We start from the raw sequence: 24722 nt of genomic DNA, 5'->3' as shown, positions 1-24722 counted from the left end.
GTGTCGCTGCTCCATTCCCTCTCTCTGAGGGCTTCTCTGCTTGGCTTCTGCATGCTTCCCTCGTGACTAACGCTGGCCGTTGGGTGGTGATTACTCCTCATCATTGATCGCGACTGAGGCTCTCCCGTTAATTTTTTTTGGCAGATCCAGAAACAGACTAAAGGGAGGGCTAAATGACAGAGGGCAAAAGAATTTTGCTCGCTATACATAGTAGTCTAATACATATAGTAAAGATTGATAGTGATTTAAAGTACTCAAAGATACATAGTCCTATGATGAGGATAGAAAAGTACCAAATATAAAATGCCTTCCACAATAAAAAAAAAATCCATGTTTGATATCTTGGGTCTTCATGAATTCACACCACTTCAATCACCACGTTTAATGCTACATAATTTTTAAAATATCATACTCTTTTATGTATCAAGACAGCAGTATAAAATGAAAGATACTAAAATAATACGCACCTTGGGTCCTCGCGTGGCAAATTTATCTTGCGGTTTCTTACGCCTCTTTCGCCGTTTTCTTCCTTTTCAGAAGGGGAATCGAATACAGCTACTAGTAGTAGCTCAATTTGCACATGGGAGCTAGCGGTTGTATACATATGTCCACTAGCCGTCGCGGAAGATGCTAGTAAATATAGCTCTGTCTGGAATATGAATTAAGAAATAAGAATTATCAAATGAAGCAGAGTTAGGGAATTGGGGATTTGGAGATCGTTGTTCTCACCTGCAGGTGCAGTCTGCAGAGGCAGCCGGACGATCGGCAGCCGGCTGTGTATAGCGGACGGGGAGACGGGCGAAGATCGCGGTCGCGCGTAGGCCGGACTCAGAGTCAGAGATTGAGCAGGCGCCGTCGTGGCTCGTTGGCTCCTGATCACGCTCGCAACTTTGCAAGATGGAAAGGCGAACAGCCAGGGAGGCGGAGAGGCGCGAGATCACGGAGACGGAGCGACGCACGCCGCGTGCAGAAGTAAACAGCCGAGCAACAGTCAGTCATTCGGCCAGGGCACTAACTGGGCTGCGGGGGGCTATTGGACTTGGAAGCCTTTTAACGAGTTTTTTATGAAACAATATCCCACTGCTACTTACTGGGCCTCGCCCCGGGCTGTAGCCCAGGTAGCACGGGCCGTGAATCCGCCCCCTGCTTGTCCATCGTTCTTGGTCTGTGTTGTTGTAGCCTCATATGAGCTTGCAGGTTTCGCTAGTGTGGGATTGAGGAAGTCTCGCTCTCTGGATTCACACATGTACCGGTGGTTCAACAAGTTTCACCAATGTCGACCCAATGATTGTGGTGCTGCTGTTTCTGATAGTGTTTTCTATGCTTTTTAATATTTTTTTCTCTATGTGTTGTGTTTACTACTCCTTCAATTCAAAATTACGATACGTTTTAGCTTTTCTAGATACATAGCTTTTGCTATGCACTTAGACATACGGAGTATGTTGTATTTAGATACATAGTAAAAACAATGTATCTAGAAAAGTAACATGCAGCGTACTATGCAAATATTTATACAAAGGAGTAATTTTGATAAAAGATAATTTAGATATAGGAAGTGTTGTTTTTGTTCTTCTGAGGAGTCGATAGAACATCTTCTCTTTGATTGTCATTTTGCGAAATTTATGTAGCGAATTATTCATATCTCCTTTAATTTACCTCCTCCAACTGGTGTACATAATATGTTTACAAATTGGTTACATAGGTTTAATAGAAAGCTGAAATAAAAAATTCTTGTGGGTGCGAGTGCAATCTGCTTGGTAATATGGTTGACTCAAAATGACATGTTTTTTGACAAGAACCTAGCACCATCTTATTTGCACGTTATTTTTAGAGGGACTTACTGGATTTGGTTCTAGTCCCTACTTCAAAAGGAAGAGGATCGCCAAACGATGAATTGAAGATGGATTGCAGGAAGTTTGAAACAACTGCAACAGAGATGTTTGTTATAAATGGGCGGAGTTTCAGTAATAGAATTGTGTTCTAGATGTTGTGTTGGGTTTCTTTTCTATCTTTCTTATTTGATTAAAACTTTGTTTTTGAGATTGCGTAGACCTTTGATTCTGATGTGTAATAAAAAAACAACTATATGCATTAGTCGATGCAGAAGTTGAGAAATTAACATTTTATTTTCTAAAAATGCAAATACTTTTAAACCAGGAATAAATTTTTCAGGACCTTAAGACATAGAAATCGGGAGTTGCCCAACACTTTAGGGCCCGTTCGTTTAGGCCAGGATTGGCCCGGGAATTGTTCCAGCTGCTCATAGCTTATGTAAATATGGCAAACAATCCAGCCAGAAATGATTTCAGGCCATGGTTCCCCTTCAAACGAACGGCCCCTTAAGGGGTTCGTTCGTTTTAGCCCGGAATGGTCTAAGTCTGAAACTGTTCTAGATGTGGAACCATTTGATACTTTGTACTAGGCTAGAAATGTTCTAGGCCGGAAACATCTAACCGAATACTAGGCCCAAATCCAAATTTGTTTCAAATATATGCAATGACCCTATTAAGAACCAAATTAGTCATTGACATAGACAATGCTGAGCAATGTAATAAACGGGTAGCATATGCCGTCTCGCTGGATGATCAAGGTCAGCACGTGTTGATGCTGCACGCTAGAGAGTTCCCCTCCCTGATGTAGTGATGTCATGCATGACGTGGTAGCTTTCTCAGGTGTCAAACGTTTGTAGTAGGGCAAGCGCTTGAGGATGTTTTGAGACAGCAGTCGTACTGTTACTGCCTACAAACGCGAAGCTGCCCACGTGCTCCCCGGTCCCGTGATGCGTGATGTCGTCACCACGAGAACGAAAATAAATGGACGGCCGGTCACTCCACAGTCCACCACTCAAGCTCAAGCTCATCCAGTCTTCTCTCCGGCACCTCCGGCACCGGCGCACCGCCGCACCGCTACCGCAAGCAAGACATCATGGAGAAGACGATCGTTCTGTACCCCGGTCTCTTCGTCAGCCATTTCGTCCCCATGATGCAGCTCGCCGACGTGCTCCTGGAGGAAGGCTACGCCATTGCGGTCGCGCTCATCGACATCACCCTGGACCAAGACGTCGCCATGGCAGCCGCCGTCGACCGCGTGGCCTCCGCCAAGCCGTCGGTCACCATCCACAGGCTCCCTCGGATCCAGAACCCTCCCACCGTCGCGGACGACGCGGAGGCGCTCCTCTGGTACTTCGAGATCGTGAGACGCTACAACGACCAGCTCCGTGACTTCCTCTGCTCCCTGCAGCAGCAGCAGCAGCAGCAGCCTCCCCGAAGCGTCGTCCACGCGGTGATCGTGGACGCGCCGTCCGTCGACGCGCTCGACGTCACCAAGGAGCTCGGGATCCCGGCCTACACCTTCTTCGCCTCCAACGCTTCCGCGGTCGCCGTGTTCCTCCAGCTTCCCTGGATCCGCGCCGCGGAAGGCCATCAGCCAAGCTTCAAGGAGCTCGGAGACGCCCCCGTCAACTTCTCCGGCGTGCCCCCCATCCCGGCGTCGTACCTCATGCGCGAGACGCTGCAGGAGCCGGAGAGCGAGATATACAAGGCGATGATGAACGCGATGCGAAGGAACGCGGAGGACCCCGACGGCATCCTGGTGAACACGTTCGCGTCGCTGGAGGCTCGGGCGGTGGCAGCTCTCCGGGACACGCAGTCGATTCCTCCTGGCACTGGCACTGGCAGTGGCAGTGGCAGAGCACGCAGGACGCCTCCGGTGTACTGCGTCGGGCCACTGGTCGCCGGTGCCGGCGCCGAGGCAAAGGAGAAGCACGAGTGTCTGGCGTGGCTCGACAGGCAACCGGAGCGCAGCGTGGTGTTCCTCTGCTTCGGGAGCATAGGCGCGGCCACCCACTCGGAGGAGCAGCTCAGGGAGGTCGCCGTCGGCCTGCGGAACTCCGGCCACCGTTTCCTGTGGGTGGTGCGAGCCCCGGTGCGCGGCGGCGGCGGCGACACCGAGAGGCTGTTCGATCCCCGCGCGGACGCCGACCTCGACGCCCTCCTGCCGGCCGGGTTCCTGGAGGGCACCAGAGACCGCGGCCTCGTCGTCAAGCACTGGGCGCCGCAGGTGGAAGTACTCGGCCATAGGGCGACTGGCGCGTTCGTGACGCACTGCGGGTGGAACTCGGCGCTGGAAGGGATCACGGCCGGCGTGCCGATGCTTTGCTGGCCGATGTACGCGGAGCAGAAGATGAACAAGCTGTTCATGGTGGAGGAAGCCATGGTCGGCGTGGAGATGGTTGGATGGCGGCAGGGGCTGGTCGGGGCTGAGGAGGTGGAGGCCAAGGTGAGGTTGGTGATGGAGTCCGAGGAGGGGGACAAGCTCAGGGTGCGCGTGGCTGCGTACAGGGATGCCGCGACCGTCGCCCGGAGGGCCGGCGGCTCATCGCGCGCTGCGTTAGGCCGGTTCTTGTCGGACGCGGGCCAGAAGGTCGTGTTTGATTTCCGTGGCCCACCATCGAGCCCGGCTCGCTAGATGCAAAGCATGTTCTCTCTCCTCTCCTAGCTCTTTGAAATCAAAATCCATTTTCGTTTCTTGGTGGCCCAGCTCGCTTCAGCGCCGAAGCACGTGCTCAAGTCACCTCCCATCCCTTTCTGACTTATCACCTCCTGCTACCGCTGCGTGTGTGGCCACTGCAGCTGCAGCCCCCCGTCGCCATGGCAGAAGGCGAGCTGGAGGACACTATCCAGCTCCCAGTCCTCCCGCACCACGACGTACCTCGCCCACCTCCGTGCGTACAGGAAGATGCCGGTGAGCAGCCAGAGGAAGAACGGCCAAACTGTGGCAGCGTCGGTGGCCTGTAGGTGTCCTGCGGCATGGGCTGCTTCGCGTTCCATGGCGAAGCTCTAGCCCACGGTGTGGCGACAAAGAAGCTCCATGGTGAAGCTTCAACTCAAGCTGACACAGAGGCCATGGTGTTGTCGAGGACCCGGGACGATAATGACGTCCATGAAACCGATGGCTGCCGCCGTTGGCTTCCGCTCTGGTCACGCCAACAGCCGATCCCCTCCATGTCCATGGAAGCAGTGGCAGTGCCACAGCAGGTGAAGCTGGCACCTGGAGCTCGACAGGACAACAATCTCCAGCGCTAGCTGGTAGCGGCTTCATCCGTCTCGGCCACCTGCTGGTAGCACTGCCGTCATACGTTTGGTCCCAGCTGGCGTCCCGTCGTCGCCGCCAGGCCGAGGCGGGTGCATTTGCGTTCGCCATGGCGCTCACACTGAGTTGGGGGGTGGGGGTTTGAACGTTACCTGTTCTAGGTGCAGGGTTAGAATGTCCTAGGTGCAGGGTTACCGTAACAACAAACACGTTTTCATGAGCTCCACTCTGTAAGAACAGAACCAAACACAGGCAATGTAGTGGCAGAGCCAGAGCACGAAACTAGTCTCACATAGTCCGCTTCTGCGCTACTGAATACTGATGGACAGATAACCAGGTAATCCCTTAAACGAACGGCAATACAACCATTCCATCAGCTCTCGCCTCTCGGTAATGTCAAAAATAAAGTCATACCCATATGTACAACGATGTTTAGCATAATGACTCCCGGATCAAAGACGAACACAACAATTAAAATTATCCACTGGTCACAGGCCTAAAATCAATGGCCATATAGGCCAATAACCGCGCTAAATCAAGCAACCTAATCAGGCAAACTACCCTCTACCAAAGTCTGACCATATCATACACATCTTCAGGCTTCATGGTAATGAACAAGTCAGCTTGCGCTCCCACCTGAAAGATGAGCCAACGAGAACTGCATCTTCAGAGACTATGTGGACATTGTTTCTGTCTGGGCAGCTGCTGATAATCTTCCATTACTCTCAGGTACAGGTGAACCATGAACCTGAGCATCCTTCACTCCAGAATGATTGCCTGCAGCATCTAGCTCACAATCTGAACTGAGCTCTTCAGACTGGCTAGATGGAGATGCATATATCAGGTTCAGCATGGCGTCACCGCAGCCACCCAGCTCAATCGAAGGGCAAGTAATGCTGCCATCCTCATGGACAGACTCTTGTTGAAGCAGCCGGTTCTTGAATTTATCTTCGGGTGTGCTGTCCGACATGTTTCCTTCACGTATCTTCTGACAGCAACTTAGGCACAGCTTGAAAGGGCATGTTGGGCAGCATCTCAAGAATTGGCTCACAGAGAGCTTACAGATATTACTGCTTTCAGAAAACATTCAACAAGATCTCTGGTTAAATTTGAAATTGCAACAAAATAGCAGTTGACAAATACATCAAAAGCCAGCATAACCACTACCAAAATGCATATTAGAATAGCTAAGAAAAAGGCTAAACCGTAAAATGAAAAAATAAAACTGAACTCTCTCTAGGATGATCAATGTGCTTCAATGCAAAAGAATCATAAGGGTACCATAATCCTTTTAGCACACCTTAGGTGACAGGCAAGGTAATAGCGTCACCTTGTTTATACAACATAAATATTTGAACATGTGAAAATAACTGACAAAATTGGAACAGTATAGGTACTGAACTAGTGAGAAGACAACCATTAATATGCAGATTAACATTTGCCTGACCAAAGAAATATCTAAGTATGTGCATTTACAGGATTGATTTATTTTATGCTCACCACAAGTATAAGAGTAAACACCCACAGTCCTTAAACGTTTTCCAGGTTCTCATCTAGGTTCAGTCTCAGTGAGGATCTGGGTGATACATTTAAATTGGTTGCTCTAGAGTGTACCACTTAAAAAGAGGAACTAAATCCTCATTTTAAAGAGTTTATGGACCTAGGCGAGAATCCAAAAAAAAAAACTTCGACAAGGATCCAGTTACACTTTACTCTGTCTGAAATAAGTGGAGGATGAATACTTATTGAACTGAGAGTTACTAGCTTATATGTAGCTGATGGCGACAGTAGCTGATAGCAACATAAGAGATTAGAGCTTACCAGTAGAGTGACTCGTTCTGACCATTTTCAGCAACCTGAACGCGGACATTAGATATTTTTGTTCCTAATTAAGAGTAGACAATTAGATTACAAAAAAACCAAATAGCTTCAGATTTTTTTTTAAAAAAGTACAAACAAACCTTGTATTTTAGCTTCTAATTCCAACTCATCAAGTTGCTCCTGGTCAAGTTTTACAGGTAAAAGCTTGTAAAATTGATGGTTGGAAATTTTTATGCTGAGTATCTTCCTTTCACCACTTGGCGGTTCCTAGAGATCCAAGTCATAAAATCAAAAAAATAAATACAACAATAAAATACCATTTCAATTGCTTTACGCTGAGTGGAAGAAAGATCACCTTATGCATAGCACCCTTGGTATGACCAAGGTTGCATTGTTTACAATTGCAGAGACCACGGCAAGCTGGACAACGAGCCTTTATATCCTTCCTGGACAACTTAGAATACCTGCAGGGTGCAGTGTACTAACAGTCAGGGCCAAGATTTTACTAGAACCAAAGCACACATAGGCATATCAAGGATTTGAGATCTAATTAACAATCTCCTGATATAAAATCAGATAATCCATGTCAACCACAAAATGAACAACTGAATCATTTGTTCCAAAGCTCCAAATAAATCAAATAATGCATCTCAAATTTAATGCGTTGGTACTTATGTAATTTCCATAGGTTATCTCAAATCTAAGTTCAGCGATTATTCATCAGTTTGCACTTCTCAACTAAGAATGTTTAGCAATCAAGTAGCATTGTTATTGCGATTAATGATATCTCCTAATATCTTATTAACTCACTTTATGGTAGTGCAACTCTTACACAAGCATCCACCACAATTAGCTAAGTTACAGTAGACAAGTTATTGTAGGTATTTCTTGGAAAAATACATAAAATCAGTATGAATGCATTCATGTACGAACAGAGAAGACAGATCAGTTCACATAAATGCAATGTACAGAAGATAAAGTTGTCATTTCAATAACTAACTTCAATAATGTTTTCTAAACACTCTAAGCTCCCTAAGGGCATGTTGAACAGGAGGGGTATTAATTCCTAGTGTGGTATCCTGCAAAACTTTTCCTGACTGAGTAGCAACACAACAATGGGCATGTTTCCCATGCACCCTAGGTAAGCCAGGACGCACATCACCAAAGGCGGTTACTTCACCCACCAACACAGGTATTAGGGCCTGGGACAGCTGGAAATGTTCTTAGGAGTATCAAATTGAGGAAACCCTTCTATATGATCCCCCCCCCCCCCAACCACCACCAACAACACACAGACCACAACAGTCCCCAAGACACAAAAAGGAATAGAAAAACCATTGATATTGCACAGCAGGAGGATAACCTATGATTACCTATCAAATGAAAGCACCACTTAAATATTGCATTTATGTTGACATGGCACCATCTTTGCTTCATTCAGAATGGTGCAAGGAAATAATTTATGCAAAACTAAGGATAAATCTAAGTTAAACCTCCTCAGCAGTATCCCCAATCACATCAAATAGAGATATGTAAGCACTAGAAAAAGAATAGCTCCAAAGTAATTATTATTATAACATATTATATTTGATTGGGGGAAATGCAGCCACAGCAAGGGTCCATATATGATACATCAGAAATGGATTATTATAACAATGACAAGTTAGGAGTTATATGAAAAATAATTTAACATGCATGGAAAACACAGGATAAGCACAGCTACATGGAAACAATAGTTCATAAACTAAGCAAATGTGTCTCCAATCTCTACTTCCTCCTCTGTAATCATTAACAAAATTTAACAAAGTACAGATCTAGAGTTGGTTATCCACAACTACACAGGAAATTAATTTGATGAAGCCCTCAGGTACACCTCTTCAACCACTATAACATGCTACATAGCGAGCTAATCTCTTATATAATTACTAAATTGCAATCTACCAAGTTCTCATTACCACATAGTTGAAACTTTAAAAGTTTGAACTTGTGTGTAATTTAATCATACATTCCTGATGCACTGATTAAGCATGCAAATAAAGCAATGGCAAGCAAATCAAAGACTAACCATTTATTAATGCAGCTGTTACAGAAATTCTTATCACAGTTCTTGCAATTGGCAACACGCGCTGCCTTCTTTATCCCGCAGCAGTGACATGTTCTTGCTGCTGCCTTTGTCATACTCATCGCACGAGGAACAACCTAATCCCAAACAAACATCAGTAATAAGCAAAGACCTAACAGAAAGCTAATCGATGAAGATCAAACTGTCAGTCATGAACAATTGAAGATTAACTGGGTATAACCTTTACAGGACCAACAGGCAATGGCTCAGCATTCTTGGAACGATAGCACCGCTGTATAGGTGCAGGAATTTCTACACCAACCTTTGTAGTAACAGGACTTGACAGTGCTGCAGGTCCACTGCTACCTGGCGAGATGGTCATCAGTCCGTTCGGGAGATCCCTGGTCTGGCGGTCAGTCGTGGCTGCCTGAGGGGACATCGGCGGATTGATGCTCCTCCTGCCCTTCCTCTTGTTCTTCTGCCTCTGAAGAGCAACAGCAAGGACCTCCCCATCCGCTGGTAGCTTCTTGCCCTTGTTGGCCCGCGCGTAGTGGTACTCGCAGAAACTAACGGTTGGGAGCGCACGGCCCGAACAGCGCCACTTCTTCCCATCGCTGCGACGGCAGCGGAGGTGGTCAGGAAGTGGCGGCGGAGAGTCACCTCGCTCCCCCGACTTCCGACGGCGCCGGCGACGCGACGGCGTAGGGGTCTCCTCTGCTTCATCATCGGGAGTGGCCACTCGCTTACGGCGGCGAGTGCGGGAAGGAGGGGACGGAGGGGATTCCTCAGCATCACCTTCGGTGTCGGAGTCCCCACCATCCTCCTCGTTTTCGCCGCCCGTCTCAGCGGCTTCCTCTTCACTCTCGCCGTCGGTCTCGGCGGTGGCTCCCTCCTCATCCTCGCCGTCGGACTCCTCCGCTTTGGCCTTCGGATCAGCGCCCTTGGCATCTGCTTCGCGGTCGGAGCCAGACTCACCGCCCTCTTCATCTTCGGCATCCGAGGCGGCGTCAGGTTTCGCCTCCGCCTCGGTGGATACCGCTTCAGCCTTGGCCTCGCCGCCGGCTTTGGCTTCAGTCTCCGCATCCATCTCCTCCGCTCCGTTCTCGGCGGCTTCCTCGTTGGCCTCTGCATCCATGGACTCGGCGTCGCTCTCCGAATCCTCTTCCTTCGCGTCCTCGCTCTCGGCGCTGGACTCCTCCTCCGCCTTCGCGTCCCCCGCCTCGATCTCGGACTCGACGGCTTCCTCGAGCTCGGGCTCGGGCTCGCGCTCGCGCTCGATGGCCTTGGCTCTCGGCTTTGCCCTACCCTTCCCCCTCCCCTTCCCCCTACCGCGGCGCGGCGGCATGGCGGCTGCTGGCTAGGGTTCCGGCGAGCCGGGATTGCTAGATCGAAGTGGGGGGAGTGGTGCGTGTACTGGCTCGGGAGAGAGGGACACAGGCGCGGGCTGCGGATGGGGTTAAGAGGGCTGCGCGCGTGGGGCCCGCTCTCTGACGAGCCAGTGGCACATCGTCGGATGCGAAAGCATTTAACGTGGGGGCGGTTCCTGCCGATTCGAAAGCAGTAGGAAGTTATTCAAGGTCGTGGTGGGCTGCGCCGGGAGCGGCCCAGCCGTGGGATTGAGATTGGGCGGCTGAGATCGTACGATGTGCATTGATGGGAGATTTTTTTTCTTTTTCGAGGAATCATTTATGGGAGGTTTTTCGTCTGTGTGTATATATAGAAATCATTTATGGGCGATTCATTGGTGAGCTGCGCGTGATCTGGACCGTGTTAAATCTGAATCGAACGGTGGTAGACTAAAGAGTTTCCCTCGTTTGAATTCGTTTCTTGTGGGAATTGTACCAAAAGCCCAGTCCATGAAACATCACGGGCTGGCCTACTCTAAGATAAGAAAGAGCCGACGGGTTTGGGCCTTCCAAAGAAAGCCCACACGCCAGCCCAAGCTTCTCTGCCTCCACCTTCACTGGAATGGCAAGCACCGGCGACGGCACATCGCGCCCGCGACCCGATCACAATCCACGGCTGGGGTGTTTGGTAACCTGCCCCTGCCCAGCACGGCTCGCCGGCCTGACCCTAGCCAGAGCACGGCTCTCCTAGGGTGCAACCTCATGTGTTTGGTTCATTGGCCCAAACAAGCCCGGTTGAATTGAGATGGTGTTTGATTTCGGGCACAAATGGATATAGCAACTTTGCACTAGGCATTTAGTATGCTTACCACCTAGCATTCAACTTTCTATCCTAGTCAGTGGCGGATCCAAAGGGGGGCCTGGGTGGGCTCCAGCCCCCTCGACGAGTATGATTTATTCATTACATTAGTGCTAATTAGTCATAAATCTTTGTTAATCTTTAATTTTAATCTTAATTTTTTACTATTTAGCCCCCCTTTGTCCTCCTGGATCCGCCATTGATCCTAATCATTATTAGTATTTCATCGAACACCCAAGTGGCGTACTCCACTACGGTCATGGCCGCCAACAAGCTCGAGGCCTTCATGGCAGCCTCGTCTCGGAGCATCATGGCGGCCTCGTCCTCGAGCGCTCGCTGTTGAACACCAAGACGCGGATAGAGGAGCCTTAGAGCATCAAGGAGGTAGCGTTCAATGTCCCCGTCCTGTCGGTGGTCTGCTTCATCCTGTCGTATGGCTTCGTCGACGAGATCTACGAGCTATGTCCCAGTCCCACGTTGAGCGCGCGAAGATCGGCATCATGCCCTCCTCGCGCATGCCCGCCGTGGAGCGCTTTCACTGTCCCATGCCAACGACGCCATTGTTAGACGAGCTCTGAGGCCCTGCTCCCACTCGTCACGGCATTCCAGTCCCACCCGCACCGCCCCCTCTGAGCAGAATTGTGGTTGCGGGCGCACGCCAGGGCCGAGGCAAGTGACGACGAGCTTGTTGCCGAGGATCGGCACCAGTGCCTTGATCTCCAACTCTACCACCACTAGCTATTGCTGTTGCGCACCATCCTTATCGAGGTCAAAGGCGAAGACCGCGTTGTCCTAGTCCGGACTCTCGTCACCATCGACGTTCAACCTGTGTGCCTTCGAGCTCACCCTACACTAGAGCCCCCACGGACGCCCTTCCTCCCAGCCGGTGTTCCACGTCCGCGCCGCGCCCTTCCTCCTCGTCATGGCAGCTCTAGGCCGCCACCACTGTGGGCTACCTCGAGCTGAGCTATGCCGTGGCAGCTTTAGTCAGTGTGTTTGGAACTTTAGCAGTTAAGCTACTAAAGTGATTAAAGTTTAGTTGACTGAAATTTAGCAAAGGAGACCAAACAGGACCAATGTTTTTGTTGTTGTTTAGGGCCATCGAAGTGATGGGCAGCTGCAGCTTATGAAAACGGCGCACACTCATGGCACTTGGCAGCGACAGTGGCATGTGTAGATCCGGAGTTCCGGACATGGCCTGATGGCCAGCGCACCCCGCGTGCCCACTGCGTGATCGCTCGTGTCATGCTCAAGGGCTGGAGATGATGTGGCCGCTTCTGGTGTCCGTTGGGCCTTGGGCGACGGACGGGCCATCGACCTCGGAGCCGGTGAACGTGCCGCGGCCTGCGAATAGCGGCTCCTCGTTCGATCCCAGTTACAATTTGGGATGGAGGGCAGTGATTGAATGAGCTGCAATTTTGTCCATGGCACTGAAACATTACTACTAGCTGTCCATCTTTATGATGAGGACTCGTAGGTTGATGCTCACTTATCTTGTAAATAGTACATTCCATTGTTATTTGTTGATAATTTAATTTTATGGATGTGGAAGGACGACACTTTTCTTGGGTTTGGCTGCGCTTGTTCTGAATCTCTGAAGAGACTAATGACTTCTCAGTGGTTAATATGTTGCTTTTCAAGGTTTTATTTGGGACTACAATTTTCAAGGTTGTTGCCGAATACCGACTGTAATCTTCATACTGTCATGTGTCCTGTAATAATGTTTTTGCATTCCATAGTACTGTAGAATAATTGGTTGTGGATTTGAAAATTGAAACAGTTGTGGACAACTTCTGAAGCTATCCAAATTTGAAAATTTAAAATTTTGCAAATATTTCTGAAGCTAATCAGTAAGCTCTAGCAGCAGACCAGATGACAGTGGAAAGTCATGAAGGAGATCTGCTTGGCCAATAGCAGAGCTCAAAGAGAAATTGCAGCACTGGTAAACAGCTTTCCTTCAGGGCGTGGTGGCAGCTGCAGTGCCTGCCTCCCTAGTCCAGTTTCACCTCCTCGACGGTACCACGTCACCACCAGGGTGCACGGTCGAATGCTTGATGCAACTGATGTTGATGCTCCCTTCTCTCCCTGTCCACAGGTCTCACCTGGCCCACCAGAGCAGCTGGGGACACGGTGTACTCTGGTCCTGAATTTCAAGGTCTGGATTCCCACAACATCCTCTCCCCTTCCCTCCTTGCGTAGCTCTTTGAAATTTTACCTCATGTATAGTGCTCGGCAGTAGAAGCTCAATTAGTTTCAAATTGAGCGTCCCTTACATTCTACAGATGCCAATGGAAGCTCCACAATATATATGGTGTGAGATTAAGGCCACCTGAATCAAGAAGACTGATTACAAGCTTAAAGGGTTCCTACAGTTACCTCAAGCGACGGTTCAAGCTATGGACAGCAAGAGAAGAGCCTTCTTATGGTCTGCAGACAAAAGCGGACACACCTCACCGGGCACCTGCCTCGTTGCCTGGGAAAGTCTGTGCCGCCCTAGAGACTTTGGGGGACTGGGAATTCGTGATCTGGGAACCCATAATGTTTGCCTTCTAGTCAAGCTGATCCATCGCCTTCACTGCCCTCAGTCGTCTGCTTGGGCACAGTGGGTTCAAGGTAGAGCTTCTGTCACCTCCTTGCAGGGTGACCTTCATGGGGATCATTGGCACACTCTGAGGTCCATCTTGCCACTTTACCAAGCGATCACGTCCGTCTCCTTTGGGAATGGCAAAACCTGCTCCTTCTGGCACGATGTCTGGATTGGTGATGAACCCCTGGCCGATCGGTTCCCTTCTCTGTTGTCTCACTGCACCAACAAAACAGCCACTTTGCATGAAGTAAAAACCTCTGGTATCCAGGCCTCATTGGTACGCAGGCTCTCCGAAGCGGCACAACTAGAACTGCAAGGGGTAGAGGACATTCTGCACAACACTGACCTACGTGATGAACCTGACAAAAGATGCTCACCGTTCTTACGACCTGACAACTCCCTAGACAGTGGCCAGCTTTACAGGTTGATCAAGGCCAGAGGACAGGGCAACGAACCAAGAGCAGCCTTCATCTGGAAGACCTTTGTTCCTCCAAGGGTTCAGTTGTTCATGTGGCTTCTGACACAACGGAGGATTAAGTCTCGCTCGCTACTGGTAAAGAAGCACATTGTAGATTCTGCAACTTGCGAAGTCTGCAACTACGGCGACGAAACTCCGGAGCATATTATTCACGGTTGCACAATCAGCAAGGAGGTTTGGCGCTGCTTAGGCCTGCAGTCCATAATCTCCATGGACATGAGACAGCTGCACACTGTCTCCAGCACGTCGGCCCCAGTTCCTGAATTCCCCTCCTTCATTGCTCTAATCTGCTGGCACATCTGGAAAGCCAGAAATGCAAAAATCTTCAGCAGTGAGGCACTCTCAGTACCTCGTACTCTCAGCGATTGCAAAGCTGCAGCGCAACTTTGGCAATTCAGACTTCCAAGCAGAAGGCGGGCTGTAATTAGCCAGTGGTGCTCCTTTCTTGATTCGGCTAGGGCCTCTCCCTCTTAGTTGGTAATCTCTATTTCTTTCTGTTCCATCGCCGGGTTTCACTCGGCTACAACTGCTTTGCAGTTCGGTATTGTAATTTGCTTTCTGTAATTGCGAGCCGTTTTGGGCTAAAATAAAGTTTTTTACAGGTGGGGAACGCCTCCCCCCCGTTGACCCTAAAAAAAAAACAAGCTTAAAGGGACTAGGAAACCAGAGAATGTGTTCAGATATGCACCATCATCACAGCAGAAAGAAATGCAGGTTGCATTTCTTGCTGAACAGGTCAGGGTTTTTCAAAGATAACTGAACAGGTCAGGAATCAGGATACACATTGCCATGATTGTTTAATTGGCAACATGGTTCCTGGCTCTGTTCAGTGACTGTGATCCCAGCTCGAGGTGGTAACACGCGAACTCAGGAGACATATAATATTTCCATGTGATCTTAGGCGTGTAAACAACAACTTCTTATATCAAATAACTTCCACAGAAAGCGACCTTTCTTTCTTTTACCCCCCCCCCCCCCCCCACCCACCTCCTTGTTTCGGTCTCTTCGTCTGTTTGTTCCTTTGGTGTTTCCTTTTTGGCTCCATGGCAGGCTCTTCGTCATACAGTGTTCTCCCTGTAAGTACTCTCAGTTTCCCAAATTACACAGTTCAATTTCTTGCTCAATACAGATGGTCTGCCGTATGCAGGTCTAGTCTGGTACCACCAGTTGACTCTTACCACTCTTTCTGGCTTTCTGCCCCTTGTTTTCTTGATCTGTAGGGCTATCAGAGTGAACTGACCATGGACAACGATGATGAACAAATTGGAGTTGCTAAAACTCAGGTTTACTCTTATGGCCCGTACTGAAGTATGCTTTAGTATTTTGATAAGCTAAATATTGTTGGCTGAAGAATAGGAGTGCTGATTGTAGGGAAAGTATTGGGCCATTTTCATCTGTTGGCTTCTCGGAAATGGATGTCTATTTGGGTTCAATGGGATGCTGACAATTGAAGATTACTATGTGTACCTCTTCCCAGTATGAATGTCTACAATTTTCCATCTGTTTTCCATGTACCTTAATTTGCTGCTGAAATGATTTTATGCCTTCTGAATGCAGAAGTACCATCCAACAAGAATTATTACTCTCACCTATCAGCCCTTTGTTCTTGCCACAACCGCCATATTCACGTATCATGAGGCAAAGGTCAATACTAGGGTGCGCAACTTGGCAGGATACATGCTATTCTTCTTGAGCTCATTTGGAGTGATCATTGTAAGCCCTGATTTTACTGTCTACAAACACATACATGATCTTCACTTATTTGTTCTTGCTCGGGATAGCTGGATGTTTTGTCTTCAGGAAGTGGTGGAATTGCCCCATTTGCTGGTGTCTGTATCATTGCTGCTGCTTTCGGTGTGGCAGATGGTCATGTTCAAGGCGGAATGACTGGTGATCTCTCCCTGATGTGCCCAGAATTCGTCCAGGTGCAGTTTTATATAATCACGGTTGCAACAACAATTTACAGGAATTATTTGTTCATAATTTGTTTAATATAAACGTACTACTAAACTGTTCGGTATTTTTGGATTTGGATTTTCAGTCCTTCTTTGCCGGAGTGGCTGCATCAGGTGCAATAACCGCGGCGTTAAGGTTCTTCACAAAAGCGGTTTTTGAGAATTCCAGAGATGGCCTGCGGAAAGGAGCTAGTATGTGGCAACAATCAGATTTGCATTTACCTCATGATTTATAATAAAACCTACCATTACTGATACATATGGATGAAACTAAATTGGTTGCAGTGCTGTTCTCTTCGATCTCATGCTTCTTTGAGCTTCTATGCGTTCTACTTTATGCTTTGGTATTCCCAAAGTTGCCAATTGTGAGATTCTACCGTTCAAAAGCTGCCTCTGAGGGGTCTCAGACAGTCACCGCTGACCTTGCTGCTGGAGGCATCAAAAGCCTGCCAAATCCATTGGTACTCACATGACTGATAGAAAATCTTGTTTCAACTGAAATGCAACGTCATGATGCTGAATTTCTCGTCGATTGGTCAGGTTGAGGAAGATCGTGTGGTTGAACGGTTGAACAACAAGCAGTTGCTGCATCAGAACATGGACTATGCTCTGGACATGTTTCTGATCTATGTCCTGACACTGTCGATTTTCCCAGGGTTTTTGGCGGAAGACACTGGATCGCACAGCTTGGGTTCTTTGTAATAATCCTACTTTATTTTTTTAGTTATCAATTTGACTGTATTCACCTCATCTGTAACTGCAAAAAAAAAAAAAACATATGTCGTCTAGGTGAGTCATTATTACCTTCATTTTTTTCACACTTCAGGTACGTGCTTGTCTTGATTGCGAGCTTTAACGTGTCGGACCTGATCGGAAGATACCTGCCTCTGATCGAGCAAATCAAGCTGACATCCAGGACGGGGCTACTAATCGCAGTCATATCTAGATTCCTGCTCGTCCCCGCGTTTTACTTCACGGCAAAGTACGGTGACCAGGGCTGGATGATCATGTTAACGTCACTCCTTGGACTCAGCAATGGCCATCTCACCGTCTCCGTCCTCACCGAGGCACCAAAAGGCTACAAGGTCGGTGTATGAACATTTGAAACTGCCATAGTTGTTTGCAGCAGAGTTTGCTCGGGTTTATCTACATTGCTGGTTTTTGTCACTGCAGGGACCCGAACAAAATGCTCTTGGGAACCTGCTGGTGCTTTTCCTCTTGGCAGGCATATTTGTTGGCGCTGTTTCTGATTGGCTGTGGCTCATAGGCAAAGGGTGGTGACCAAACTTATGCAAGCGAGCAGATCATGCAATTAATAACTCATTCCAATAGTTGACAGAAAAAACTAAGTGTATTTTTTAATCATAATCAATATGAATGAATTATACAGAAAATACAGATATGGGATCACAATGAAGTAGGCATCTGTATAATACTTCCATTGTGATCCCATATCTGTATTTTCTCCTGGTCGTCTTCCTATATATGCTTCTCTTGCTTTTTCTAGGTGTGATCCACAGCTCGTCATCTTAGAGCGCCATCACCATAAGTACTCTTTGTGTTCCAAGTGATTAGACATATATTTGTGTTATCCTTTCCTCTCATGTTTGTTTTCGACCTATAGGGCCATCAAAGTGACTAGAAAACATGGCATACGAGAAAGAAGACCCTGCACTTGCTGCAAATCAGGTTTGTGTTAGCTCTCCTTAGTGAAATGGTCCTTGTAACCTTGTCACTCAATATATATATTTTGGTTTCTGTAACAATGGTACAAACTTTAGCGGAGCCAGACGTTTTCATGAGCCCGGGCAATTTTTATTAAGCAAAATATTTAGCTAGAAAATTACAGAGTTCTACTTTGATATAAAGAAATTTTCCTTTTGAACGGCCGCGACGAGCCCGGCCAGCCGGGCAGTGGGTACAAATCACCTCCCCCAACTTTCATGAAAATATGTTTTTCCTCCCTCCACCGCAAGACCGGGCAAATTACCTCCCTTAACTTTTCAAACAATGCATTTTACATTTCTAGAGTGGTTTTTGAAGGCGGTTTTGCTAGAGTGAATGGTGGTTTTGCTACAGTGAATATGGTTTTGTCTTTTTCTTTTTTAATTATTTCAGCTGAATCTTTGAAAAAATCATAGTAAATCATAGAAAAATCATAAAATAAAAAATCTAATTTTGTTAGACTCCATATGAGTAGATCTACATAGTGAATATATAATATTTTATGTTTTAGTACAAAGTTTTTGCTATGAAGGCTTTGTCTATTTTATTTATCTGGTTGAATCTTTGAGAAATCATAGTAAATCACAAAAGAATCATAAAATAGATAACATAATTTTGTTAGACTCCACATGAATAAATATACATAATAAATATATAATATGGTGTACTTTAGTCCAACAAAATAATTATAGAAGTTGCAGCTATGAATGATTTCAATTAATTACAGAAAAAACATAGATCTAAAGCTACAACAAAAACTTATACTAACGTTTATCATATTATCTATTCACTGTATAGATAATGCTTATGTGGAGTTTAACAAATTATATTTTCTATTTTATAGCTTTTCTGTAATTTACTATGATTTTTTAAAGATTTAGCCAAAATAAATAAAAAAGAAAAAAGACAAACCCTTCATAGCAAAAACTTTATACTAAAGCATACTATAATATTCGCTGTGTAGATCTACTTATATGGAGTCCAATAAAATTATATTTTTTTTAATTTATGTTTTTATTATGTGATTTACTAAATAAATAAAAAAAGACAAAATCACTGTAAAAAACCACCGTTCACAATAGCAAAACCACCTTCAAAGTCGTTCCAGAGAGATAAAATACATAGTTTGAAAAGTTAAAGAGAGGTAGTTTTTCCGGTTTTAAAGTTCAAGAAAAAAAAAGAGAACTATCGTGAAAATTATGGAGAGAAAAAATAGACTTTTTTCAATTACGTGTCGGGGGCACTTCCACTTGGGCCGGCTGGGTATATTGGGCCTGTTCTTCTTCCTTAGGCCATGTTCGGGGCTAGGATTGTGACCATTCACCGTAGGTCACTCTGGCCTGGATAAAATCCAATTCCTGAGTGAAACGCATATTCATGTAGGCCATGTGAAGATTTTTCTGGGTCAATTCTTGGTGAATCTCCATGCTGGGTCATCATGACAGCTAGATTAGAGCACTCCCAATGCTACAAACTATATGTAGTTTCTATACTTATTAATTTCTATAGACACTATGTATAGAAACTATGGTCCCAATGGGTAATTTCTATATAATAATTTGTTATCCAATCACATTCATTCTCTTTCCATTCTCAACCAATCATATCACTTCATGTCTTGGATTTCGCGTAGACATGGTTTCTAAGTTAGACCTAGTTTCTATGATTTTTGCTCCCTCTCTTCAATAACTACCTTGCCACATCAGCAAAATGTTTAGGTGGCACCATAATTAATGTCTATAGAAACTATGCTGGTTTCTGCATTGGGAGTGCCCTTAAGACTTGCTTGCCAACATATACTCCTGCTTGGCAGAATTCTCGTAATGAAGGGGTGTTTGGTTGGGTGTGTCAAAGTTTACCTTGTATTATAGTATTTTCATTTTATTTAGCAATTAGTGCTCAATCATGAACTAATTAGGCTTAAAAGATTCACCCCGCAAATTATTCTCTAGCTATGTGTTAGTTCTAAAAATAATCTATATTTAGGGCATGTTACGTTCTCATTGCTAAATTTTAGCCAGCTAAACTTTAGTCCCTTTAATAGCTAAACTTCTAAGGCCTTATTTGTGTTCCTCCAGTAAAGTTTAACTCCTGTCACATCAAATTTTTGGACACATGCATGAAGTATTAAATATAGACTATTTACGAAACTAAAAACACAACTAGAGAGAAATTTATGAGACGAATCTTTTAAACCAAGTTAGTCTATGATTAGACACTAGCCAAATAAAAAAAATACTACAGTACCTATTAAACTTTAACACTCCAACCAAACATCCCTAAACATACTAACTAAAAAAAAGCTAAAATAGTTTAGTCTTACTAGTCACTCGAGAGTAACTAAAATAGTTTTAGTTGACTAGAATTTAGTAAGGAGAATCAAATAAAACTTTAATACTCTATACATGTGTCCAAACATTCAATATGATAGACGACACAATTAACAGACCCAACAAAAATCCCTGCAAGCTTACAAAAATATCAGGTGGATTAAAAACTCTCCAAACCGAATAAGGCCTTGTTTAGTTGACCCCCAAAACCAAAATCTTTTCAAGATTATCTGTCACATCGAATCTTGCGGCATATGCATAGAGCACTAAATGTAGATAAAAAACAAAAACTAACTGCACAGTTTGCCTGCAAATCACGATACGAATCTTTTTAGCTTAGTTACTCTATATTGGACAATGTTTGTCAAATAAAAACGAAAGTACTACAGTAGCGAAATCTAAAAAGTTTTTCACAACTAAATAAGGCCTAGAGCAACTCCAACCCAAGTCCCTAAATTAAGCCCTTAAATTTTTATTTACATGCTATGATAAAAAAAGTAGGAGCTCAAATTAAGACTCAACTCCAACCCACCTCCTAAACAAGTAGGATAGGAGGTTCTAGATGTGAGGGGTTGAAACTATAATTTAGGAGGGCATGGAAAATGGGAGCCCAAGTAAGAGGTGGGTTGGAGTTGATTTTTTTGAATCAAGTCCCTAGATTTAGAATAGGGACTTGTTTAGGAGGTGGGTTGGAGTTGCTCTAAGACCTTGTTTAGTTTCCTTAAAAAAATAAAAAACTTTTCAAGATTCTCCACCACATTGAAACTTGTGGCACATGTATAGAACATTAAATATAAAAGATAACAAAAAAAACTAATTACACAATTTGTCTGTAAATTGCGAGACGAATTTTTTAAACTTAATTAGTCTATGGTTGAACAATAATTATAAAAGACAAAAAAAGTGGTATAATTAAAAAAAATTCACCCACCCAACTAAGGCCTTGTTTAGTTAAAAAATTTGGCAAAATAAATACTGTAGTACTTTTGTCTGTATTTGATAAAATATTATCCAATATAGTAGTTATTATATATACTAGCAAAACATGCCCGTGCGTTGCAACGGGAGAAAAAAAGCTTTCAAACCTTAATGAAAAGGGACCATAGTAATGATATAATTTTTATTTATAATTTATCCATTCTATAAAACTTGAAGTTTGTAATTTCTTTTACGATGGCTATGACATCATAATATAGCTTAGTGTTATCATTAATATGACAATGTATTATTAAATTTGTATCAAATTAAAATATAACTTTGAGAGATTCTTTTGGTATCTTGTTCCAAGACACAAAAAGATTAAATTTAAATTAAATATTGAGCTCTGTAACTATTTTTTAGACCCATAAAATAGTTAATTATAGTGTAAGACACAAATAAATTAAATTTAAATTAAACATCGAGCTTTGTGATTTTTTTAGGATCCATAAAATATACTTAACAAGGAGTTATTGTCGACATGTCAAGAATTAGTTTGTAGATATAGATATAGATTTGTATATTTATCTCAGTTCTTGGTCAAACTCTAGATGACTTGACTCTCTAATAGAATCATTTATAATTTGAAATTGAGGGAGTATCAATTTAAGCCTAACAAAGTCGAACTATAGTTTTGAAGCCACCTAATTTGAAATTCAAAAATAGGTCTTTTCTTCTCTAGCAACACTTCTCATCTTGCATGTGGACCCATGGTCCATGGACTTAGCTCATCCACAGCAAGAGCAAAAACCATATATATTTTTTGTCGTACCATCATCACTCATCCTTAGGCCTTGTTTAGTTCCAAAAATTTTTGCAAAATAGGTACTGTAGCACTTTCGTTTGTTTGTGACAAATATTGTCCAATTATGTACTAACTAGGCTCAAAAGATTCATCTCATCAATTTCGACCAAACTATGCAATTAGTTTTTATTTTCGTCTATATTTAATACTCCATGCATGCGTCTAAAGATTCGATGTGACAGAGAATTTGAAAAATTTTGTAAAATTTTTTGGAAACTAAACAAGGCCTTATCCTTCCCATATCCACATGATGGCTGCTCCCATAAAGATGCACACACAGACCTGCTAGTGGAGATGGAGTCGCCGGAGAGGACCAAAGCCAACTTGCTAGTTGTGGTAGTTTCACTTTCGCCCAGCCGCACTCCCGTATGTGCGCCCGTGCTGCAGCGTCCTCCCAATCCGGCAGCTCCGCTCGGCGGTTCGCCCGCTCTAGCAGCTCGACGCGGCCACGCCCCAGCGTCCTCCCAATCCGGCAGCTCCGGCCGGCGGCGCCCCAACGTCCCTGGCTTCTACCCACTCTAGTAGCTCCTCATCGCGGCGTCCGCGTGGCCTGCCTCTAGTATTCCTGTTGGTGCGCGTGCGCCTCGCCCCCTGTCTTGAGGCTGTTTTTTTTGGAGTTCACTGGTTGGAAACATGGTTTGATTTTGGATCTTTCTCTCTCACCTTCTGCTATCTTCTGAGTTGAATTTGATTATTAGAAACATGGACATCTCAATCAGATGCATACATCTTCGATTCGATAGTATTTGTTTTGCCTTTGCTAGTTAGTTGACCAGAGGGGAGCCTTTGTCAGCGAGATGTCTTGTTTGCGTATGGATTGTACGTCTGAGGTGGTTTCTATCATGGCCTCGATTCAATTTATTGTGTTTATGTGTTGGATCCTTATTTAAGTGAAGTAAACATGTTTCTGTAGGATGTAGGATATATTTAGTTTGGGTGGGACTCTAACAAAGAGCGAAGCTTGAGCTGGATAAAACCGTGAACGATGTGGAGGAGCAGACGAAAGCGGATGAGAGAGGAGAGGGCAGTAAAAAAAAGGGCAGACTGAAATTTTATATATATATATATATATATATATATATATATATATATATATATATATATATATATATATATATATATATATACTAGCAAAACATGTCTGTGCGTTGCAACGGGGTATAGAATTTATGATTTGATAATTGTACACTTTTTGTAAAATTTAAATGAGTTTAGTCCAACCTTGAATCAAATAAATAACCCCACCAAAACAAACAAAACTACCAAACTAATATCGGAAATCACCTCGAGAAGAAATAGAAAAAAATCATGTCCCATAAAAAAAATCAGAAATCTTCATGTACAATGGAGAAAAAAGAGTAAAAAATGATATAAAAATATGTATAGAAATTAAAAGGAGAAGAATATTAGGTAAAGAAAGCATAAAAGCATCACATGAGGGAACAATTCCATCAAACAGCACGTCAGATCAGTCCACTTTTATTGTCGCTTAGTGCAATCCAAAGCAAAACCAGCGGCGCAGTTAGTGACGAAAGCCCACAGCCACAGCCGCCACATAATAATACAATTAATAGGTAACAGTTCTCAACATCCTTTCATCATAGCATTTGTTTGAGACATACATGAACAAAGCATATGTAATTCCGTATGATTAAGAGGAAGTACCTTGTGGCCAGCATTGATGCATCACAAGAGAAGGAGCAACCGATGAGAGGGCGATCATCTCCAATCTCGCTACACTCCAAGACAAACTCTCCGGCCTACTTCACGACGAGTTCGGCCTCCGCCTCTAGGTCTTCATCGGAATCCTCGTGGCAGCGCTTGGCCATCTCAATCCTGGCCTTGGCACGGCGCAGCGAGTACTGTGCAATGTCGACACGCGCCTTGAGAAGCTCCTGCGTGCCCTTGGTGAAGAAGGGGTACTGGATCTGCTCCTCCTCGCTGGTGCGTGCAGCGTGGTCGTCCTCCTGCGCGCAGAGGAGACGATCGACCTAGCCATCGGCCTCGAGCCGGACCATGAGGGCTCGGAGGCGGTCGTGGCGCTCCATTTCGCGCTCGCCGAGGCGACGAAGGCAGGCCCGCACGGCCATGGCGTAGGCACGGCGCCGCTAGAGGAGCTCCTGCACCGATTGCTCGTGACGCTCCCACGCGGCGCGGTGGTCGTCGGAGACCTCGTAGTCGGCCTCGCCTCCGCCCCCGGCGGAGGAAGTGGTGGCGGCGGGACGGGGATGGGAGCGATTGGCCGGTGGACGGGGACGGGGAGCGGAGCCATGGGAGGAGTGGGGGCCGGGGGCCACAATTTTTTTAAAAAAAATTGCTTTTCCTCAATTTGGTAATATTGCAACGGAAGAAAAACATCAAATAACCCTAGAAAGTGATGACATAATGTTACATATCTATTTATATTTATCTATTTTATAAAATTTAAAGTCCATAATTTATTTTATTGATAACCATAACATCTATGGTATTAGATAGTTAATATTTACAATAATATGTAGCTTAAAGACATATTTATTTAATAATAAAAATAGAAAATAGTTAAATCTTATCTCACTCTAATATTACCTCTTAATATGCCTCAGTATTATATTAAAACATGAGAAGTTTGATGCTAGCATTATTTTTTTAATTTAGATTAGGATTGCTATGAAATATGAATCAAGCATCACATTAAATAGGCTA

The 24722-nt window shown here is 45.0% G+C and overlaps 3 protein-coding genes and 2 long non-coding RNA genes across 6 annotated transcripts; 3 read left to right on the top strand and 2 right to left on the bottom strand.

Annotated features, from left to right (window-relative positions):
- LOC110432218 lies at positions 175–862 on the bottom strand. The gene is made up of 3 exons (XR_002449620.1): positions 730–862; positions 468–649; positions 175–387 (listed from the first exon to the last, which is right to left on the bottom strand). It is a non-coding gene; the product is annotated as an uncharacterized LOC110432218 (long non-coding RNA).
- On the top strand, positions 2604–4528 carry LOC8081743 (anthocyanidin 5,3-O-glucosyltransferase). Its single transcript, XM_002462967.2, has one exon. It carries the CDS (start codon positions 2926–2928, stop codon positions 4465–4467), a length of 1542 nt encoding a protein of 513 aa, XP_002463012.1. The 5' UTR covers positions 2604–2925; the 3' UTR covers positions 4468–4528.
- LOC8056322 lies at positions 5396–10433 on the bottom strand. Of its 2 annotated transcripts, none has more exons than XM_021454296.1 (6): positions 9297–10433; positions 8978–9111; positions 7268–7376; positions 7053–7179; positions 6913–6976; positions 5396–6161 (listed from the first exon to the last, which is right to left on the bottom strand). In XM_021454296.1, the coding sequence occupies exons 1-6, from the start codon at positions 10317–10319 to the stop codon at positions 5765–5767; spliced, it is 1854 nt and encodes a 617-aa protein (XP_021309971.1). In that variant the 5' UTR covers positions 10320–10433; the 3' UTR covers positions 5396–5764. The 2 variants fall into 2 exon arrangements, with proteins under 2 accessions (XP_021309971.1, XP_002460850.1); XM_002460805.2 differs by having other exon boundaries at positions 9216–10430.
- On the top strand, positions 15234–17597 carry LOC110432957 (equilibrative nucleotide transporter 3-like). Its single transcript, XM_021454298.1, has 10 exons — positions 15234–15320; positions 15465–15527; positions 15616–15720; positions 15802–15957; positions 16026–16169; positions 16286–16391; positions 16485–16660; positions 16740–16897; positions 17026–17284; positions 17373–17597. Exons 1-10 carry the CDS (start codon positions 15288–15290, stop codon positions 17478–17480), a joined length of 1308 nt encoding a protein of 435 aa, XP_021309973.1. The 5' UTR covers positions 15234–15287; the 3' UTR covers positions 17481–17597.
- Positions 22319–23074, top strand: LOC110432958. The gene is made up of 2 exons (XR_002450304.1): positions 22319–22867; positions 22951–23074. It is a non-coding gene; the product is annotated as an uncharacterized LOC110432958 (long non-coding RNA).

Source organism: Sorghum bicolor, chromosome 2 (genome assembly GCF_000003195.3).
Source record: "Sorghum bicolor cultivar BTx623 chromosome 2, Sorghum_bicolor_NCBIv3, whole genome shotgun sequence".
Classification (NCBI taxonomy): domain Eukaryota; kingdom Viridiplantae; phylum Streptophyta; class Magnoliopsida; order Poales; family Poaceae; genus Sorghum; species Sorghum bicolor.
The sequence above is the reverse complement of the archived record's forward strand: the minus strand, read 5'-3'. Positions and strand labels throughout refer to the sequence as shown.

What these genes read in the sequence shown, in the direction of transcription:
- LOC8081743 (XM_002462967.2), top strand. Translation starts at nt 2,926, where the DNA reads ATGGAGAAGACGATCGTTCTGTACCCCGGTCTCTTCGTCAGCCATTTC.
- LOC110432957 (XM_021454298.1), top strand. Translation starts at nt 15,288, where the DNA reads ATGGCAGGCTCTTCGTCATACAGTGTTCTCCCT. An exon ending in CGTCATACAGTGTTCTCCCT is followed by an intron (nt 15,321 to 15,464) that starts GTAAGTACTCTC and finishes CTTGATCTGTAG; the next exon opens with GGCTATCAGAGTGAACTGAC. An exon ending in TCGCACAGCTTGGGTTCTTT is followed by an intron (nt 16,898 to 17,025) that starts GTAATAATCCTA and finishes TTCACACTTCAG; the next exon opens with GTACGTGCTTGTCTTGATTG.
- LOC8056322 (XM_002460805.2), bottom strand. Translation starts at nt 10,319, where the DNA reads ATGCCGCCGCGCCGCGGTAGGGGGAAGGGGAGGGGGAAGGGTAGGGCA. An exon ending in ATTAGAAGCTAAAATACAAG is followed by an intron (nt 6,977 to 7,052) that starts GTTTGTTTGTAC and finishes ACTCTTAATTAG; the next exon opens with GAACAAAAATATCTAATGTC. An exon ending in CAGAACGAGTCACTCTACTG is followed by an intron (nt 6,162 to 6,912) that starts GTAAGCTCTAAT and finishes TTCTGAAAGCAG; the next exon opens with TAATATCTGTAAGCTCTCTG.